General features: G+C 44.8%; 2 protein-coding genes across 5 annotated transcripts in view; one reads left to right on the forward strand and one right to left on the reverse strand.

The window, feature by feature from the left end:
* The window catches only part of MTUS1 (microtubule associated scaffold protein 1), a 155,667-nt gene extending 148,207 nt beyond the window's left edge, over window positions 1-7,460 (forward strand). For all 3 annotated transcript variants that reach the window (XM_063076522.1, XM_063076521.1, XM_063076523.1), the window contains 3 exons: window positions 1,863-1,979; window positions 4,465-4,562; window positions 5,141-7,460. In XM_063076522.1, coding sequence (XP_062932592.1) covers window positions 1,863-1,979; window positions 4,465-4,562; window positions 5,141-5,354 — 429 coding nt within the window. In that variant the 3' untranslated portion in view covers window positions 5,355-7,460. The remainder of the gene's footprint in view (window positions 1-1,862; window positions 1,980-4,464; window positions 4,563-5,140) is intronic.
* A 512-nt stretch (window positions 7,461-7,972) lies between these two features.
* PDGFRL (platelet derived growth factor receptor like) overlaps window positions 7,973-20,486 on the reverse strand; it is a 40,757-nt gene continuing 28,243 nt past the window's right edge. For both annotated transcript variants that reach the window (XM_063077366.1, XM_063077368.1), the window contains exons 3-6: window positions 19,792-19,943; window positions 14,920-15,213; window positions 10,158-10,297; window positions 7,973-8,658 (exon numbers count right to left, since the gene is read on the reverse strand). In XM_063077366.1, the coding sequence (XP_062933436.1) occupies window positions 8,470-8,658; window positions 10,158-10,297; window positions 14,920-15,213; window positions 19,792-19,943 (775 nt within the window). In that variant the 3' untranslated portion in view covers window positions 7,973-8,469. The remainder of the gene's footprint in view (window positions 8,659-10,157; window positions 10,298-14,919; window positions 15,214-19,791; window positions 19,944-20,486) is intronic.

A 20,486-nucleotide genomic window follows, 5' to 3' on the forward strand; every position in this document is an offset into this window, starting at 1 on the left:
GGATCATACAGTATGTGGCCTTTTGTGACTGGCTTCTTTCACTTAGCATGTTTCCAAGGCTCATCCATGTTATAATGTGTCAGTAAATGGATGAATAATATTTCATTGTACGGATAAACATCACTTTTGAAACATACAAATTTCTCTTGTAAACTCAACTTTCTCCTGCAACGTGTATCTTTTTCTTGTTGCTCCTGTCTTATGTACCACCGTTTTCATTCCATATTCCATATATTTGTGCTCTGGCACTGCCGAAGCAAAGCTTTTTTGCTGAAAATCTGTTGCCAGTTTGCCAAGTACATGTGTGGCTCTCACAGTGACACCTTTTGCTGATGATCTCCTTGGGAGACCCTCTAGACGTTTGATAAAATTAGATGGGCTCATATTCAAGGAAACATCAAAGCTATTTATACTGGAAGATATTTAGGAAAAAATGATTTCAAAAGAAATCTAGACATACAGGCAGGGTGAAAACCTTACTAATGGTTCAGAGAACAGGTTTTAAAGAGCTGCCTGGTTTGCAAAGGAGGTTCCACTGCAACCACTTTGGAAAAGCGGAGGAGGAAAGTGACGGAAGCAGTGATATCTAGTGCCACCCCCGTCTCAGTGTGCCGAGATTGTGGAAAAGGGGAGCATGCGTGAGTGGAGTCGGAGAAAGCGGCAGGCCGGCGGAGAAGCAGGAAAAGGTGCAGAGCGTATGAGGCTCTACATGCTCTAGTGTAAAAATTGACGGACTAGCTCATGCTCTTTCCCTCTAACAAAAATGAGATAGGATTTGCTATTTTCAGGGTAAAAAAATCATATGTGAAATAATAGCAGTATATAAAATTTATGAAATTTTTGAAAGAGCCTGGAGTCAGAGGTCTGAGTGTCAGTTCCTGCTGTGACCCTTCCCGGCTCTGGTACTTTTCCTGAGCAGGTCACTTGACTAATGGAGGACATTTCCTCCTTCTGCGAAGTAAGGGGTTTGGATTAAGTAATCCCCAAACAACCGTACCCTGATTCTTCCCACGGATTGATCCAGAATGGAAACCACTGCTCTGGAGGATAGTTTTCATGATCTACACCACTGAATCTTATCTAAGAAATTCTTTCGTCAAACATCTGTTCAATAGATCTTATGCTGTTAGTTTGTATCAGAAATCTTAGATGTGAGCTCAGTTGAATTTCCATCAGTAAAGCCAGGAGTAGGGCCGGGGCTGGGGCTGGGGGATGCACGCTGGAGCTGTGCTCTCAGAAGATGTGGTGTTTGTTTTTGGAAAGGATTTTAGGAGAGTATGTGCTATATGCCATGTAGATGATGGCATGTCACAATATAAAATGACAGTGTCATGGGTGCTCTAGAAGTACGGCCAAGCCAACAGAGTCCCATCATACAAAAAGTCCAAAGAACATTACTGTTATTCCTATTGTTTTCCAGAGAGCTCTGAAAATGTACTGCCTTTGTGTTCCTGATCACTTACTGACTTTCGTTAGAATTGCTGTTCCTTTTTCTCCCTCCAAAAACCAGTAAAGGACTTAGATTGCCCAATCTCCAGCCATAATTCTGTTCCATATTGTAAGCACAGGTTTTGTCTTGTTCTTAATTGCATATTTGATGCAACCAGTATTTTTCTATATTATGTTAACTGATAAATGAGGAAAATATTTGTTCTCAATATTATGACCGAAGTCTTTGAGATTAATGTGATCTTAACTCTTCTTTTTCACCTCTTTGTTTGAAACTGTTAGAAGAAGATAGAAGTCATTTGCTCCTTGATTGTCTAATCTCTAAACCTAATGAAAAATCCTTTATATTGCCAATTTGGACTATGTGATTGTATGAAATAAGTCAGAGTGATAGTGTGCTGTGTCCTTTCCAGAAAAACCCTCAGATCATGTACCTGGAGCAAGAATTAGAAAGCCTGAAAGCTGTGTTAGAGATCAAGAATGAGAAACTACACCAACAGGACGTCAAGTTAATGAAAATGGAGAAACTGGTATGTCTCTTTCAGAACAGCAGATCGAGGATCTCACCAAGTGGGCTGATACCTGTGAGACAGGAACCAAACTCTGACGTGAGAACTAGGGAGTGGGGGAACTGCTACTTAAGGATATTTGGAAATTATACAAGAGATAAAGGTTACATTTTCTTTTCCAGGTTTCATAAAGGCTTACTCATTGCTGCCTTCTGGGATGTTTTTTCCAAGGAACATGTAAAGCAGCATTCAGTTCGAAATAATGTAAAAGTAGTACTTTAATATACCACCAACTCTAGATAGGTTCCATATATTTAAAGCACTTGGATATGTAAATTAATCCTATTGGAGCAATATAATCTATCGAAATTCTTCATCTTCTTGTGAATTAAAATGTGTTAAAAGAATTACTGTGCTTTAAAAGGGTTAATTCTGTTGGACAAATAGCAAGTATTAGGAAGAATATGAATAAAATTTAGTTTGCAGCCTCTGGGACAGAGAAGTAATGTTATTGTGGGACGGGTCTGTCCAGAACCATGTGTTTCAGGGCGTGCCCAGTGTTCCCGGCAGTCTTGGCCCCACCCTGAGACACAGCTGCTACCAGCCAGGACTCTCACCAAGTTGGCAGCATTTGGCAAGGCAGCTTATGTGATCCCAGCCATCGCTGTACTCTGCTCTAGACTGTGCAGGCCGCCTGTACTGCTTGCCTCTTCTCCCCCTGGCTGGGAGCAAGTGCCTCATTCAAACCCAGACCAACAGGGAGCATGGAGGCCATGCTTTCTCTATTCGGTCTTTTGTTGGTTTGGGGGTTTGGTTTGTCTTGGGTTTCTTCTAGAGACTATCACCTCTCTGTTGAGGGAGGTAATGGCTAAGCCCCCATGTGGATATATGGGCACTTTGTATTATCAGGAAGTTTTGCTTTTTTAAAGGAAGGAAAGGAACGTGTGGTTGTTAATGGGCCCAACCTAGTATACATACCGGTTCCTGTTATGCCAAGTTTGAGAACTGTGCTAATCCAGCAGCCAGTAATGAATCAGATAATCTGGTTAATAATTTGCTGCTGCATATCCCATTCATGCATCAAAACTTTTCTCAAAAATCATGTGCAGTAAAACAGAGTCTGCTGTAAAATTACCAACATATTTTAGTTTTTGTTGATCCATGGTATTTCTGGTTTTTGCCTTGTCCAAGAGGTATCATAATGATGTCAGCCAGCGTTGCAGTGCGCATGTGTGGCAGACGGGTAGACCCGCTGTTGCCTTTCTTATTTGTAAGTTCCAGGCCTTTGAAAAAATTAAGACACTTAGAAAGCACAGGGAGGTTTTCTTAAGTAAGAAAGTTCTGGTGTGAAAACTAGCTCTGCCCATAATTGGCTCTGTGACATTATCAGGACTGCATGAGATAATGTTTTAAGGCTAATCACTGCTCAGTCTCTAATTTCAGGTTTTTCCATCTCGTGTTTTGTCCTGAGTTCCTTCATAATTAACATTTCAAGGTCCCCTTTTCCTTATATTCTAGATTCATTTTCTGGAAAGTTATTTCACCTGAATCGCTTGTCCTGAGCATTTTCTGGATAATAGGATGTCTTAAGAACGATAAGGCTCTAAACTAAGCACCATAATCAAAGTAGATCAGTCACACACTGCAGTGACAGGGACATAGAATTAATTCTGACTGTGATATGTCACTCTCAAGCAAGAAATAAAATCTTACCTTTGGAAAGTGAGCTGGGATGTAATCTGCTCTTAATCATGTTAAGTGACTAAATGTCTTCAGGGATCTTATCCTTTAATCTCTCGAATGATCGATTTGTTTTCCTTGAAAGTTTGGCCTGGGCAGGTCAGCAGGAGAACAAACATACCTTCATTTGGACTGAGGAGGGAGGCTTTGTAGTGTCTCTTCTTTCATGTGGTGCTCTATGGAGCTTTGTTGAATTGCTGCGTTGTGTGACCACTCAGAGGTAAATGCTAAAGAGTCACCATGAAATGGGTTTAAGGCCATATCAACATTGCCAACAACTCTGAACTGCCGGCCTTTGAATTTTCATCAAATTTAGGAATTTATTATTTTTTATTTTTTAATTTTTTGCAAAATTGACCAGAGGAAGGTGTAAGAGCTTTGATAAATACAGGCTGTCCAGCTGTAGGGTTTGTTTTGCCACACTGAAACAGAAAGAGGCACAACACCCAGGGTTGCCCAGGGCAGGGCACCAGTTCTTAGGGAGAATCCTAAAACAGTGTGACCCGGAGCAAATCACTTACCCCTGTTGTGTCAGTTTTTCAGCAGCCTGGCATATATTTTTTAAAAATAATATCTAGAAGCTCTATTTTGCTGCTTTAGATTCTTTTTGCAGTGTGTCAGTGTATAAATATTTTGGTAGACTATCACATTTCCCTTAATTAAATCTCTCCAGAGTGCGCTTGTGTTAGGAATGTGCCTTAAGAAATGAGGGGTTTTGTTGACTTTTGATTTTTGTATAAACCCTAAAATTCATGTTTATGCCCAGGTGGAGAATAACACAGCGCTTGTTGACAAACTGAAGCGATTCCAGCAGGAGAATGAGGAATTAAAAGCCCGGATGGACAAGCACATGGCAATTTCAAGGTAAAAATAAAATGGTTCCATTTTTCCTGAGCACCTCCCTTCAGTGAACATCCAGTGTCACTTTCTTGCCACACACTCTGGTATTTCCAGGTACGTCCTGGAAATGCTGTTGAAGCAAGTGGTTGAAGGGGTACTAATTTCTCTCCGGAGAATATGATCATAGCAGTTCATTCTTTTACCAAAGTGGCCTGGACCAAACATCGAGACCATGTCCTAGAGCAAGCAAGCCTTGTCCCAGAGCCCCTGGCCCACTGATTCTGAGAATGCTTCCAGAGAAAGAGCAGCACAAAACCCGGCAACAGAAACAGCCCTCAATGTAACATCGTCAGAAAACATGTAGAGGACTTGCAGAGGTGTCACTCAGCCTGCTCTAAAGTTGCCCAAAGAGTTCAAGGGTTTTGTGTGTGTGTTTTGTTTTTTGGCTCAAGCTCACACTTAAGTTCGGGTTTCTTAGCCAGCCACGTACCTGTGGAGATCGTTTCTTGGACTTTCAAATTTTAAAATGGTGAGAAGATTATTTTGGAGTCCTCTTTTAACTCAGACCTCCATGGTTTCTGACACTCTTTTTTGTTTTGAAGGCAACTTTCCACTGAGCAGGCCGTTCTGCAGGAGTCGTTGGAAAAGGAGTCCAAAGTCAACAAGCGACTGTCCATGGAGAATGAGGAGCTGCTGTGGAAGCTGCACAACGGGGACTTGTGTAGCCCCAAGAGGTCCCCCACCTCCTCGGCTATCCCTTTGCAGTCACCACGGAATTCTGGCTCCTTCCCCAGCCCCAGCGTCTCGCCCAGATGACGCTTTCTGAAAGCTGAGAGACCGTGTGACAGCGCTGATACAGGTCTGCAGGACTGACCCTACAGCGAGCACGGGAGCAAGAGCCACGTCAGCTTCCGCGCAACTACGGCAGGACAACTGGAAAGTAACCACCGCCAGAGTCGGCCACTTATGAGACTGCAACTCTGGAGGAGGACTTTTGGCTCGGTCCAAAAAAGATTTTGGAATTGACATGGACGTTGTTGCACAAAGCACTTAAAGAACTAGAGGATCTTGTTCATTGCCTTTTTCACCTAAGCATAAGGGGAAAAACTCTCAGGGGCCTATTAAGATAAAGATTTATAACCTTTATAATGTTCGTTACCACAGATACCTTCTTGTGATTGTTATTTTGGTCTGACTGTGGGTGGGGGCGTGTGGATGAGACGGATGTAACAGTGTCATGTGTCTGTAGCCTTCTCTGCTGTGTATGAGAAGTCAAAAGCTGAATGTGTCTGGATATGTACTAACCGAACAGTAGTCAGTGTACCCTCTTTGACAAAAGCCATAGAAGAAAAAGCAATAGTTGCTTGAATTATGATTATCCACTCAGTCCTTCGACACGGTGGGGACAGGGAATGACAGGAGAAGCTTCGACTTGTCAATGTCCACACATTCTCTGTGTCTTTTTGGAGTATCTTGGTGGCAGTTTTTCAGTGTTTGGCCATGTCAGATGAAACTAGCTGGGTTTTTCTGTGGATTCTAATTTACCCATGTCAGCCTGACACCACACTATGATCCATTTTCTCTGGCTATGAGCAAACGCAGAACCCTAATTTTTCTTTAAAAAAAAAATGTATAAAGAAAAAGGGCAGTTCCAACGAATGAATTGTTCTGCCTTATTTTTACCTTGACCTAAACTGTCCTTACAGATTTAAACTGTTGTCTTCTCTCCCATTATCCTCATTTCTCCCTTTCCTTTCTCTACCACCCAGAGCCACAAAAGCAAACCTTCTACCTCCTACCTGCTTTTCTCTGGGACTAGGATAAGGGAATATGCTTTTCCAGAGCCAGCTCATCTTCAAGGTGCTGAAGCCACTTTCCAAATAAACTAAAGCCTGGATCTGATACTACAAATTTTGGAAAACCTTCGAGAGATAAAGAAGGAGAAAGAGAAAGTCACTGACCAGTAGAACTAAGAAAGACAGGATTCAGAGCTTACCGGTGGGTAGAAGCACCTTGACTAATACGGCAAGTATGCAGTATTTAATACAGCAGAACCGTCTGGGAAGAGAATGCTCGTTTTTCAGGTACCCTTTGAGGAATACTCTGTCTCTGGAAAGGCAGCAGAATGGCCAGCTGATGAATGGAGAATGTGGCTTGGACAACTCTCCTCCAAGTTGCAAAGTTGCATTTCAATTTCTTTTCAAAACTTCACTTACTACTTCCCCCAATTCTAAGACTTTGAGGAAGGTGGAAGGAAGAACTGTGGCGTTTTCTCCCTCCCTGCACGTGTCAGCATTGCAATGTCAGTATTTACTAATCTGAGTTCAGTGGCTGTACAAATAACCCCTATAGTAAGAACAGATTCAGGATACTAGAGGTGGATATTTGAGTCGTCATTTACATGTACACTACATAGCAAATTGATATTCACGATGCATGTTTTTTTTAAATTAGTGATTATGTCTGAAGTCTTTAACTTCCAATAGTTTATTATGTATGTAACCTTCCATGTTTGCTTCTGATAAATGGGAACGTAGGCTCACTGCCACCTCCTGGAATATCTTTGCTCATGCTTCCAAGTTCTCAATGACATCAGTCACAGTCAAGTTTGCCATTCATCCTATATGCATGGTGAATCTTATGCTGTTCTTTGCTGTCCTCCATACCATTTAGGTGTCTGGGAAATAAGTCTTACAGCAATTAACATAAAATGTCTTCAGAGGATGGGAGACAACATGAGAGAAGATAGGAAACAAAATAGAGAACTTTAATTTTTCAAACCAAATGTTTTATGTAGGATGCAAAATGTTGGCACGTCATAAAAATATGGATGTGTAAACAACTGTAGTTGTGCTCAGTTTTTAGTAATGGGAACTGTATTTTACTTTGATCAAATAAATAATGCTGGAATATTCAATATAAGCATTGCAGTCTCTGACATACTTCACTCTTCAAAGCGTTACCCGTTTACAGTCCTTCTCAGAAGCACAGCAAAGATCGTGTCTCCTCTTAGGCTATTTCCCTGGAATTTCTAATGCAACCGCAAAATTGGTCATGGGCTGAAATTTGGCTCACAGAACTAGAGTTAGCGCAAAGCTTTTCTTTTCTAAATTCAAAGCTATGTGTATTTGAGAAATTTTGGCTGGTTTTAACAATTCCTGCTGTGTAACAAGAAGATTGGAACAGCTATGGTGTAAATATTTTTGAAGAAGATAAAAATGTCTAAAGTTGAATCTTAATGCATCTGTTTTATATTGAAAGTTAAACATTTAAAAACATATATTCTAGTCCTTATTGAACAGACTAATCTAGAATTAGTGCTTTTGAGTGTATCAGTTAAAGAAAAAACATGATTTTTTTTCAGTACCTTCATAAATTAACTCACCTTAGCTTTAAAGTTGCTACTGAGGAAAAGTAACATGTCTAAGCATTTGAATTGAGTTGCTGCTTATGGATAAGAAGTTGAACTATATATTAGTACACTTTAAAATTCTAATATATTGTGATTGTTATATCAAAAAGAATACTAGGTATCGACCTGAGTATCACTGCCAACCAGTCCTCCTGGATGTGTTTCAAGCCAACTAAAAAAACGAGCACTTAGCCCATTTTTTATTTTTTACAAAAAACTTGCTCATTTAATAGAAATGATTATATAAAGTTGTTTACATAAATTTCGCCTTAGTATGAAAACTAGAAACACGTGTGTAGGTAAGCAGTCGAAAATACATGCTTTCTGTTAGAGAAGTTAACAATTCTATTAATAGACCCAATGACTTCCTTTTAGTTTGGATGTCTGGGTCTGAATCACAAGGCAGGAGTTGGGTTTGGCACTTGACATCAGCCTCTGGCTATATAAAAAGAGCTAATAAAAAGAACACCAAAGCTGATTGTGCACACAAATGGGCTTTCCATAAGTTCATTTTCCAAATCAGGAAAACTCAACAGCGGTCGCTACTGTGGTCTGCCCTTGAGGATTCTGAGCTGTGCAGATGTAATATCCTGCATCAATGGTCTCAAAGTCTTCGACTGTAATGACACTCTGGGAGAGCCGAGTGGTGTGTCCGAGTCCTCTGTGGATCAGCCTCCAAGTGTCTTGAATTGTCACGGGCCTTTCCTCCTGTTTAACGACACCCACACAGACTGAAGCACCAATGACAAGCTGCTATAAACAGCTCCCATTCATCCAACACTGTTGAGTGTTCCTTTCAAGGTGCAAGACACGCGCTTACAGAAGACTATTCAGTATGCGTAGTTCATAGGTTGTGGGAGCTTTTACACCATATAATCATTTTAGGCTGCATTTTTTTCAAGCAGAGTCTTGAATTTCATTGTTATTTGGGGCTCTCTGCCCTTTTCTTCAGTAAGTTTGTACTTAAAATTAATTTATTCTTTTGGAACTCCAAGCAAGCAGAACTGGTACTAGGCATAAAAACACGGGAGAAACTTTCCACTGCCCCCCTTCACATTGCCTACTTCCACCCCTAGCCAAATGGTTCTTATTCACAGAATTTAAAGTCAGAGCCCAAAGCATTCACTGTGTGAATGAATACGAGCTCCCGATTGTTGAGGTTGGGAGAGAAAGAAGTATGACCAGACAAAGGTGCCTAAGGACTCCAGTGGGAGAAAAGCTGGACCAAGGATGGAAAGATGATGTCCTACATGACACGACCCCCTTTTTCTAGAAAGCGAGATGGTCACTTTTGAGATGCTTCAGCCAACTTCAGTGATAAGGTAAGTTTTTCTGAATTAGTTTAACATAACTAATATTTACAACACTTTTAAGTTAAAACCTTTTCTACTCAAATACCAATTAGCAATGTAAAAAAAGAACCCTCTATTCAAATTCATGAATGTCTTCTAAGTGTGGCAACTCTCTTTAAAAACAAGTCCCTAAGACCAGGATGCTAGAAAATACTATTCTCCAGGGATAGTTGTTTTCCGCTAATCACAACCCTTAGGCCAGGAGTGTATTGGCTACTGAGTAAGTCTTGGGAGGCTCAATCTCTTCTGGCAACAAAGGGATTATTCCATGTTGGTAGCAGAGCTGTTTATTTTAGTGAGCAGAACATGTACAAAGGCTAAATGTGCTCTCGTGGCTTTTATGGGACGTCTATTTTAAGATGACCTCTGGCCTATGGAACCTTTTTGACAGGTCCTGGGTCTGTATGCCCACTAGGTGGATGTCCGCTCAGAGCGCCTCACCGCAGGGCACAGAGTGTATAGAGAACACTCTGACGGATGCCAGGAGGAGGTTAGATTCGCCTCCTGTAGACCCAAAGGATGGAACCAAAGATGGAGGCTGAGGAGCAGAGAAAGAGGGAGGTGCCTCCTTTCCCTTTCCTGCCACGGTCCCTTATTTAAGGGTTATGAAGAAAAACTGCATATGAAAAAGGTACATTGAGTGAATTGCCTAATGGAACCCAATTAATTTCTATTTTTTCCTGTCCTCAGAAAAAAGATCCATTTGTAAATACACTGAAACATCTTAGAAGAAAACAAGCAAGTCTCAGCCCCTACCACAGTCCCACCATTTCTCAGACTTCTTATGGCTACGTCACTGGGCAGGAACACAGCTGGGAATTAAACAGCTGGCTGAGATGGGGGGGTGGTGCTTACCTTCTGCCCTGGAAAGATCCACCTGAACTCCACCTCAACGTCAGGCTCCCCCAGGACAGTGCAGAGCACGCTGATGTCATCCCCACCTTGCACTTTGTTGGAGGAAGCCAAGATGGTTGTTGATGGGGGGCCGCTGGGAACTGGAGGTAGGCAGGAGACAGGGAGAGTGAGATGAGAGCCAAAAGCACGACACTGAAGACTAATGTGCAGACGTATTCTTTTCTTCGGAGAGAGAAGTGACACTTCTGCCTTTCTCACAGCTTCCCCCTAACACCTGGCCGGCACTAGCCCATCACTTTTGGTTTCCTTTGAAGCCACCTCTACCTCTTCCTTGGTGGTCCAGAATGGGGTGGTCATCCCAGACTCCCAGGTCCAGCCTCTACGCTTGTAATTAGGGGAGGAAGGGCTGGCCGGTTCGCTCAGTTGATTAAAGTGTGGCATTATAACAACAAGGTCAAGGGTTCAGATCCCTGGACTGGTCAGCCACCAAAAAAAAAAAAAAAACGAGGGTGGAGGCTCAAAGGTCTACCAAGGGTCAGGTGAAGGAAAAAGCTGGGGGGGCCGGGGGAAGAAGGTTCTTGGGGAAAGAGCAAGTAGAATGCAGCTAAGGCAGCCTGGATGGTGACATCTGAAGGGATGGGGTGGACAGACGGGTGTGCAACTGTCTGTCCTCAGCAGGAAGAGGAGAAAGTGTCAAGATACGATGAGAAAGATGTCTGCAGGAATGGCATGCGAGCTGGCTATGTGTGCAGTGCCTTAACTGCACAGCATTTCAGAAGCAATTTCCTCATTATGCTCGGTTCACTCAGCAAGCCATTCTGATGGCAGCCTGCAGCAAGGCAATGTGCTAGGAGCTGGGACCGCAACCGAAAACGAGACAGATGTGGTCTCCAGCCCTTGGAGCCTGTATTCTAGTGGAGGGGCCAATCCTAGCAAGTAATTGTATGGTTAATTTAAAACTTCAATTGCATTAAGAGCTATGAAGGAAAGGCCCAGAGTGCTCCAAAAATTCAGAATAGTCTGAGAAAACCAGGAAAGGCTTCCTTGAGAAAGCAGTGTTTGAACTAAAATCTCAAGGGTGAGCTTAAAAGACTTGGATGGGAGACGGGGAGAGGCACAGTAAGGCTGGGATTCCCACGAGCAGAGCCTCCTGGCGAGGTGGAGGTGGCCCCAGGGGAGGAAGGCGGGGCAGGCTGCAGAGAGGGGAGGAGACCAGGCTGGTGAGAAGGCAGAGGATTTCAGTTCTAGTGAAGCAGGGAACCCTGAGCATTTCCTGATTGTTAAACCTGCCCCCTTCTGCTGAAGAAACTTTTAGAAATTTTACGCTTGGCTGTCTTAATTGTGAACTTTGGCTTCTGTAACCTCCCCTGCTTCCTGCACCGTGTGCTAAGGAAAGGTAACAGTGGTTTTGCGTGCCCTAAGGGCCGAATGCAAATTTGGCTCCAGAACTGACCAATGAGCAATGTCTCATAGTCAACCAATCCGAATTAACAGACTTGCACCCCTCATTTGCATAAGAGGACTTAAATGAGAACTTGGGCAGGAAGTTTTGGCTGTATAAGGCTGCCCCTTTCCTTCATTAGGGAGACACTAGCCTGACGCTCGTGCTTTCCTTGCTTGCAAGCAATAAAATGCTGTAACACCAAAAAGAGCTGTAAACTAATAAAGAGCTATAACACCAATGTTGGTCTTGGATTCCTCTGTGTGAGCACCTCCCAACACTAGGAGAAGTGGGAACCTATTAAATGGTTTAATTGGAATTATAATCAGCTACAGTGTGGAAAATGCAGGAAGAAAAGGTGGATAGCAGAGAGCTCAGTTAGAAAGGTATTCACTTAGTCCAGGGAAGAGGTGATGATAGCACGAGCCGTTTCTGCAGTGAGGATGGAGAGGAACAGAGGATTTGAAAGTGATTTAATGAAAAAAGTCAAAAGGACTGGGGGTGAGGATGGGAGGTGAGGCTTCCAGTCATCGGTCTGTTCACAGGGCGAAGGTCACCCCATCACTGAGGCCGAGGGGTTGGAGGAAGCAGGCCCGGGAGGGTGCAGGGAGATGGAGGGGACCGTGGAGCTTCTATGTGCTGGGGGACAGCTGCAGACACGGACCGGCGCCCACAGAGCCGGGCCACATGCAATCATTCAGGAGTCAGTAGTGCAGGGGTGGACGTGGAGCTGTGCAGATGGCAGAGACTGCCCAGGAAGAACGCAGGGAGGGAGAAAGAAGGGGGCCTTGAGCAACTCCGACATTTCAAAGCTGATAGACAGCAAAGAGCTGGCAAAGTGCAATGGAAAAGTTGGGAGGAAGGCCGGGAAGATGGAGCCACGGAAGAGGGGCTTTCGTGCAGGAGAGCTGGAACCTAGTGGGGTGAGGACAGACATTGTCCGCTGGATTTAATGGCAGGGGAGGCCTGAGGATACAGGCAATAGCATTTGGGTGGAGTGCAGGGGATAAAGCCAGAGGGAGTGGGCTGAGGAGTGTGTGGGAGGGAAGGAAATGGAAACAGGGCATACAGAGGGCTCTTTCAGGGAGTTTGGTTGTGATGGAAGCTTCTGGACTGTTTGTGCAGTGACTCCTTCCGCACCTCCTCACTGTCCCCCTGACTCTCCACTGTTCCCCAGGGCTCTCCGTCACCCCATGCCTTGCCCCGCTGTGCATGGCTCCCACCTGTCGGGGAAACAGCGTCCTCGGTGGGCACAGCCACGCCCTTCCCCCATGCCCTACCCGGAGAGCTGAGGGCGGCTAGGAAAGCCCCACGGGCAGGTAGATGTGTTGCTGTAAACTCCTGGTCTCCAGTCTCCACCGCCTGGTAGGATCCTGCATTTTTTCCAGCGTCTCTTCCCCTTTCCACAGTGTGTACTGCAAACCCCAGCCCTCAAATTGCTGCCTGCCTCCTTCTCTTCCAGTTGGCTTCCCTCCCTTCCTCTTGACCAGATTGAGTCAGGATCAAATCACTCTGTTAAAAATGGAACTATTTTTTTCAACGTGGCCAATTCAGTGCGTTCACACTTGAAATACTTTCCCCCCTGATAACGCCCATCAGTTCTGCTGTATTGAAACCGCTTCCCTAAGGGCAGTGAGACCCGTTAGTGACATCTCTGTCCGATTTCATATCCAACAGGCTCTTTGGGTTAGTAAGGCAGCCTCATCCTGGTTTCCAACACTGTTCATGTAAAATTTCACTCCACATTTGACAAAGCCTGCTCCTGTTCTCCCTGTAGCTGGCCAAGCTGGTGGGTCCAGCAGCTTGGAGCTGGTGTCTTGGAGGAGACAGTCTGTCCCCTTCCCACCCCCTGCTCTGGTGCCAATGTGGGGGAGGAGAGAGAGCCTGGAGCCCAAAGGAGGCTGTCCCCTGGTAGTAAATGCTGATCTGGCCTGTTGTCTGTGAACCCAATGGGGACAGATGATGGCTCCAACACCTTGTCATGGGCGATGAAGGGCTCACCCCTCAGCAGTCCCCCTGGGTCCCTCTTCACCCTCAGCCAAGGCCTCCTCTGCACGTCTTTGCTCCAAGCTGCAGTGTGGTCTCAGAAAGGCTGCAGCACTGACATCTCTGGAGCATGTGGCAACCAGATACAGCAGGGACACACTCCAAGCCCCCTCCCTCCGGGCAGCCTCCCCTCCCCCCAGCCCCCACCTTCCCTGGGTTGGTGGCTCAGGGGCGGGCCAGGGAGCAGAGCCAGTGCAGCAGACAGCGTCTGGCCCCTTCCACAGCCAGCGATGCTCTCAGGCCTCCCTCCCTCGACTTTCTGGAGGAATGCATCCCTCTCCAGCCCCCTGCCAGTGAGAAGAGGAAATGCTTTCTCCTCCTGCACCATAGCCCTGCAAAGATGACTCTCCTTCCCAGAACTCTTCCGCTGGCCAGTCCTGGCGGTCTGTCAGGGGCAGAGTCCGCTCTAGTGCAGCCCTGAGGAGCGCTGGGTGGCCCCAGAGCCTGCTGCTCTCTCAGATGGGAACTGGGCTCCTAGTGCCTGGTGTTCTCAGCCGCGATGCTCACTCACCAGGACATGGCCCCGAACACTCCCGGTTACCCAGTGACTGTCGCAACCCTGCTTTGACCACCCTGCACCCTGCACTAAGGCCATTTCCCTTTCCCCATCACAGGATATGAGCCTGTGGTTGGGGCTGGGGTCCAGCTCAGTGAGTCCCATGTCAGAGCAGCTGTGGCTATTGACAAGTTGAAGTTAGGACTGAGGGAGGGGGTGTCTGAGGTGCAGTAGACGAGGCGGTCAGTGAACCGGGCCCGTGGGTTCCAGGTGGATTTCTAGGTCAGCCCCAAAATGAAACAGGGAGGAGGACAGTGAACCAAGCGACAAGATTGTCCATGGACGGAGCCGGGGGAGTGACCAGAAAGGACATGAAAAAGCTGCTGCAGCACAGGGCACACGCCGCAGAGGAGCAGAGGTTCCCAACAGAAGGGGAGAGAATGAGGGTTGGGAAGTGGGAAAGGGGCGCAGGAAGGACACCCACCCCGAGGTGGCAGTGGACGGTGCTCTTAGGGGGCAGCAGATTCTCCTTAAAATAGAGGCTGAGAGGATGTTCTAAAGGAGGCTGAGGAAACACAGAGGCAGTACCAGAGCAAGGATGGAAGGATTTGGAGGAGAGGAGTGGAGGTGTCAGAGTCACGAGCAAGGACAGAGAACATTCTAGAAGTGGCCGTGCCATAGAGGAGCCCTTAAGAACAGATTCTGTGCCTCCTTATTTCCATTGGCAAGGAGGGAAGAGCAGTCCCTGACCACCCGAAGTGGCTGAGACCTTGACTCACCCTCTACGTAGAGCAGCTGGTACTTGACAGAGATCTGGGACTTGCCCCCCGCCTCCGCCTTGCAGTAGACCACCCCCTGGTGGTCAGAATGAGGCCGCAGATACACGAAGCCTCTCTTCATGTCGTAAGTGATGTCCGTTCCATTGGCTGGGATCTCCTTAGCTGGGAACTCCCTGTGGAGCGTCACTTTGGCTGACAGCACGGTCACTCGACAAGGAACCACAGCCTGTCTGTCTGGGTTCAGGTAGACAACATCAAAATAGCTCGGAGAAGGTACAAAAAGTTCCCCTTTCTCTGCAAAGGGGAAGACATAGGCTTATTTACTCTGATGAAACGAGGTAAGAGCACCAAGGGTTCCTACACTCAGGGCACAAAAATGAGAGGGGACTGGCAGTACACTCAGAATACTGAGTCTTTATGAATAGAAGAAGCTGCGGTTTTTAATGCTTTTTATTCTTCGGGAGGATGACTTCCTTTCCTATCTCCTTAAAGGAAGCAAAAAGGTGTTAATTCAATCCCAGATCAGCCCCATGGATCACCACGCTGAGGATGTGGGAAGGAGACTGATTTCCTTAAGAGCAATTTTAAAACCTTGGAACCATCTGCTGCTTCTATGTAGAGAAATTAGCCCCTGTTAAATAAAAATTATAGGAGGCCATTGGTTTGGCTTAAATTCCTGCACGAGGCCCCAAAAGACCAGACTAAAAATTGAACTGGATTCACCCCTGCTAAATTCGATGGCACTTAGGTTGTGGTCTGACCTTCCGAAAAATCTAGAGAAAGAGATAATAGCCAACTTCCCAATCAGGCCAGTTTAAATCTTCAATATGTATGACAATGACATTCCCTCTGCTTTAATCCTTACACTGAAGAGATAGCCTGAAGTAACCTGATGTTAACTAGTCGGTTACTTTTCCATTGTTCTGTCTTCCTGTCCCCACTTTACAGGGAAAGTAACTTTGAAGTGATCGATCTACTTTTTGTTCTTTCTGATTTCTTCAGCCTTTTTCTGGCTATAAAAGCAACCTCTTTTGCTCAGCTCATTCTTCCATTTTATGGAATGACGTATTGCCTGATTCTAGAATCACAATAAAGTCAATTGAGATCTTTAAATTTGTTGTAATTTTGTCCTTTGACACCCCCATAGCCTTCGGTCAGTGACTGCCCATCGGGAGGGACTTCCCAGCACACTGGAGCTGGCCCAGCACAGAGGACCTAGTGTCTGCCAAGGTTGGTGGAAGGTAATGGAGTAGGGACTCAGGAGGAACCCGCCGGTCTCAGATCTGGGCTTGGCTTGGCCACCACCTGGCTGGGGACCTTCAGCCAGTTTCTTACACTCCCCCCTATTTCCTCTGAAATCACTCTGCCTGGTTCTTTATGCTCTAGATGGTGGCACTTTTATTTTAATGAAATGGGAAAAAGAAAGACTGGCTTACCCCTACTGTCCTTAGGACAGTGAAGGGACTCTCTGTTGGGCTTTTTGGTTTGTTTTGTTGGTGGTGCTGGTGACGGTTTTTTTGTTTTTGTTTTTTGGCATGGCACATTAAATCCTTTGTTTTCTAGATCATTCTGTGAGGGATATTATAGTCATTGCTGGGAGAAATCTGTGGAGCTAATCACACCCCAACACTTGCTATATTGTTTCCTGTGTTTTCCCTGCAATGTTCCTGAAACAAATAATTATTCTTGGCTTTCTCTTCCACTCACCTTCTTTGTGTCATCTTCTTTGTATAATGTTTTAGGTTGAGGACAGAATTTCTGGACACAACATAAAATGTCTTTATGGGCCAAGAGTTCTTTGGCTATGAGTACTCTGATGAAGATGAGAAAAGAGTATGTCACAGCTCAATGAATCTCCGCCTTTTGCAAGTCTTTATATCAGGTCTGGTGACTTGTGCTGCTTTATGATAAATTGACTTTCAGACTTAGGCAAAGGGCCCCTTTGTTAATGTTGTGTCTAACAGTCATGCGTTCGCACAGACTAAGTCTACATGGCTTTGGATGTGTTACCGAATCGCTCTGTGCTTCAACATCCTCATTTGTAAAGAGAAGAATCTGGATACACAGTATTAAAGATCACTTTTTAGCAATAACACTTAAGGATTTTATAATTGTAAGATTTAGAAGCAATTTTGTTTTTAACAGTGTGTAGAGCAATTTGAACCAATGAGCAAAGGCAGTAGAGTAAGTGAACGATCTGAATTTCAGAATACAAAATGTTGTCTTATCTCTTGTACTACAGTCCGTGCTTTGAAATAAGTGACCACACCGGCTGCTTTAAATAGTATTTGCAATCAGTAACTTCCATTTACAAAACAGTGTGGTAAAGTTCATTTTTAAAATTATAGATTACATATGTCCCACGCAAATGTGCTTATATCTAATTCATGTAGATGACAAATATATTACTTTACGAAAACTGAACACATGGGATTTTAGATTTCCAAAAAATTAAAGCTAACAGTCTATAAACTAAACTCCAAATTATAGCAAACTCAGTATTTAGTAAGGTACTTCTTATTGTGGTTTTCCTACATATGAAAATCAGAGCCCAAGACTTTACTATGAGGAAGCCTTATTGCTGGTAATGTTCTCACCCTTCATCTGGGGGGCGGATACATGTGTCTTTTCAATTGAGGATAACTTATTAAACTGTATCCTTTGGATCTGAATGTTTTTCTTTATGTATGGTATACTTCAATAAAGAGTGAGAGAGAGAGAGAGGGAAAAAACCCATCTGAGAACCTCCTGGATAGACACGAAAGAGGAAATACATGTGACAGTTGCTTAATCAAAAATTGCACAAATTAACAACAGTCAGCCCCAAAAGAAGCTCCACAGTGTTTTCAGTCAAACTCTGGAAACATGGAAACATAACGAATGAGAGATATTTCTCTACATGGGTAGCCAGGAAGCATATGTTCGGGAAGAATCCAGAGCCAGCCACAGGAACCTCAGCTTCTGTAACAGCCTGTCTTGGTTTTTCAAACCCACCCATGCTTGAAAAGACAAATTGCTAAACCCTACCCTGAAAATCCAACTGGGCTCTTAGCTTAGTGTCGAGGAATAAGAAAATGATACGGCATATTCAGTCTCCTTCCTTTTTGATCCAGGTTTCTCAAGAGTTGAAATACATATATTTTAGCCTTCCGTTGAGTCACAAAAAGACTTCAGTAAATTAAGAAAGAGGACCTGCCTCCAAAACTCAAAGAGAGCCCATAACCCTTACAGGACATTCTGCTCAGGCAAAGCCTTCAGTTCAAAACCTCCACCAATACTTTGGGAAGACATGACAGTGCTAGTCTTGGGAAGATTCTTCATCCCGTAATGTGAAATTTGGCATCAGTCCTTGTCTGGAATAATAGACTCTTATTAGTCTTAATTGATTGCCTTTTCCAGTATGTATTATACCTCACAGTGTGGTGTAATACAAAAGGGCACATGGGCAATTAATTCTGTGTAGCATGTTCCAAAATGAGGATCCAAAGAGATTGCCTATGAACAACTGTCAGTGATTCTCCTGACAACACCAGTTGTGCTAGCTAGTGTCTGTCTGTCTGTCTATCTATCAGTCCATCCATCACCTTGTCCCAGACAACATTCAAGGCAGAGGACACTGGATCCTGGGTCAGAAAAAACAGGTTTGATTCCTTACTCTGCCACTACAAGTCACGGAACACAGGACCAGTCACTGTGCCTTTGTAAGTCTCTGCATCAGCATTATTATTTCTAAAATAGAGATAATAAAATAGCTCTTACTTATTTCCTAGGTGTGTTGTGAAAATTACATGCCCTTCCAAAATTGTAGCATGCCCTGCTAACACATCTTGCCAGAGAGGAGTTATTTGGGCAGGAAGAGAAAATACATGATATTTTGCTAAAGTATTCATTAATGGCCAGGAGATAAGATCATTTGGGTCATAGACCTAAGTCACTCTGGGTCTGGGTCTGAAAAGTAGGTGGACGCAGGGTGTAGACAAACCTCATGAAAGCCCCTGCCCAGACACTAAGAAAGGATTCTGGCTTCACCTGAAATGTACCGTATTGGACAGTGCAGGTACAGACCCTGGAATCTGACAATTCTGTGTTAAGATCCTGGTACCACCACTTACTTGCTGTGTGACCTTAAGGACTTATTTCATATCTCTAAACCTCAGCTGTTGGGAAAATAGAACGGTTTGGTCAGGACCCTCACCTCAGGCCTGGTTGGGTGTGGTTCAGCATATCCTTTGTAAGCAAATTGTGTGTGTGTGTGTGTGTATGGAGTTAGCGCTCATGTGTGCCAACGTATCTTTTTAGTTTTGCTACTATTCTTGTGTTCTTCAGAGTTTGTGAGGCAGGCTGGCTGGCATTCTAGTGCCCTGGGCAGCCACACTGTGCAGCCATGCTTTTCCAACTTACGGCTTCCAAGGACCTTTTGGTCAGTTACCTAGCTCATAGACCTGCGTGAAGGGGTCTGGTGACCCAGCCTGGCGTATGAAGGGTGTGTGACCCAGCCTGGACAACAGGCTTGAGGGGTCTGTGAGCTCCAGACCCAGCCCTAGCTTGACAATTGGCCCAGCCAGCAGGATTATTGGCAGGTAAAAGAGCCTGACAACTGGTGATGATGGCAGAATTCCAACATTTGTCATAGCATCACATCAGCTTTCCCATATGAAAAAAGAGAAGAAAAGAAAATAATATCAGTCCTTACCCTGAAGGGCAGGTATAGGGCTTACGTGAAATCATGGATGTAGAGCATTTAGCCTTGAGCCTGGCAGACAGTGAGTGTGCTTCTCGTCACCATTGGCTACTCAGCATGCAGTAGAGACCGTCAGTTCAGAGCCAAGTTCAGAAGTGTGAGGAGTTCTACTAATGCTGCCCATGCTTTACCTGTAAAGAAGATGTAGGTGGAGCCTGTTCTGGCCTCGTCCCTCCTGCAGATGTAGCCGTTGCAGACCTGCCCCCAGCAGCTGAATTCGCCCGTGTCCGCCGAGGTGGAGTTGACCAGCGTCAACTGGCCGTAGCGCTCATGCTGCTTCACACTGTGACCAGAAGAGAGATGTGAACTCGGAGCATGTCAGGCTGGACCAGGGCCTTCCAGCCACCGTTCTCTGCTCCATTGTCCGCAGATGTAAAAACCCCAGTGACTGGGGCAGACTTGACATGCCCTCTCTCAGTGACACAAAGTAATGAAAGAGTGTGTTTGGGGGAAATGAGTGTCTGGGGGCCGGCAAAGAGGAAAACCTTTCCTGAAAGGAAATAATAAATGACAATTATGTTTTCCAAGGAGAGGAAATTTTCTGACCTCAGAACTGGGGATTCCTTAAGTAAAATCACTGGTGCATTAGCAATGCAGCCTCAGAGGCTCTGCCAGAGATCTTTGGGCTGGTGTTTTGCTTTCAGCCTTTGTTTTCAATAGACTTCCTTTGAAAGCAATCAACATGAATGAAAGTACACGGAATGTCCCAGTATTCAAAATCCCTTTCACAAACAGGATAAGCCTCTCAATATAAGCTTTAGGTCTCAGAGATGCTATCTTATCATATGAAAACTTAAAACTTTCCTTTAGGGAAGAAATACATTAA

Source organism: Cynocephalus volans, chromosome 13 (genome assembly GCF_027409185.1).
Source record: "Cynocephalus volans isolate mCynVol1 chromosome 13, mCynVol1.pri, whole genome shotgun sequence".
Taxonomy (NCBI): domain Eukaryota; kingdom Metazoa; phylum Chordata; class Mammalia; order Dermoptera; family Cynocephalidae; genus Cynocephalus; species Cynocephalus volans.